Source organism: Penaeus monodon, chromosome 25 (assembly GCF_015228065.2).
Source record: "Penaeus monodon isolate SGIC_2016 chromosome 25, NSTDA_Pmon_1, whole genome shotgun sequence".
Lineage (NCBI taxonomy): Eukaryota > Metazoa > Arthropoda > Malacostraca > Decapoda > Penaeidae > Penaeus > Penaeus monodon.
The window spans coordinates 16,609,436-16,610,296 of NC_051410.1; the positions used below are offsets into that span (position 1 = coordinate 16,609,436).

The 861-nt window shown below is 48.5% G+C and overlaps 1 protein-coding gene across 1 annotated transcript in view; it reads right to left on the reverse strand.

The window, feature by feature from the left end:
- The window catches only part of LOC119589333, a 40,307-nt gene that overhangs the window by 14,666 nt on the left and 24,780 nt on the right, over nt 1-861 (reverse strand). The window contains exon 4 of the mRNA XM_037937953.1: nt 577-775. Within this exon, the coding sequence (XP_037793881.1) occupies nt 577-775 (199 nt within the window). The remainder of the gene's footprint in view (nt 1-576; nt 776-861) is intronic.

Consider the following 861-nt stretch of genomic DNA (forward strand, 5'->3'; position numbering starts at 1 on the left):
GAGGTACAGGGAACTATTTTTGGGCCATATATAATATCATATGTCCCATCAAAAATAATGCTAGTCTATACCACTAACCGCGGCCCACACAATGATCACATGTCCAGGCTACGTTCCAATTACATCCCGCGGAACTGAGCTCTCAAGCTAACGAGGAAGGTCAAAGGCGAACCAGTACAGTCTTCGCCTTAGACGTTTATCCCTCGGCCAGAGATAGATTCCCTCATCCTGTGAGGCCGCTTCGCTGCCAACGGCCTCCAGACTGGCCACCATTTCCTGCAACCTTTAACGAGGATGCGCCGGTCCCTCACTCTTTAAGTAAAGAGTTCCCTTATTACCCACCAGATCATTATGGGTCATTTACCAACAAAGGACTGTTTATAATAATGCCACGCTCACATGTATATATATTTAACCTCACACCCAGAGAGAATTACATTACACTTACTGTTAACAGGCGTGCATATTTCTCAATAGATACAGGAGCTTAAGCAATACTGAAGTTCGCAAATATTAAAATAACGCACTCACCTTCCCCAGTAACAAGAACAAGCAAACAAGGCCATTAAACCTTACCGTTGAGCCTCTGTGCGTTTTCTCTCTTTCTCTCCTCGTCTTCGTCCGCCCGGTGCGCCTTCTCCGCCTGCTCCTGCGACCTTTGGCTCTTCTCGACGATGGCACACGCTCGCAGGACGTACGTGAGGACAGGCTCTTGCTTCTCCTGACGGGGGATGTCCAATAGCTGCCAGTATTCCGTCTCGAGCCTCACCACCTCCTGGAGAAGGGGGGAGATTTTAGTGGAAGAGGTTCCGGTCTTCGGTTAAAGCCCGAGGTTTTGGATGCTGCATGAGAAGTATTGTG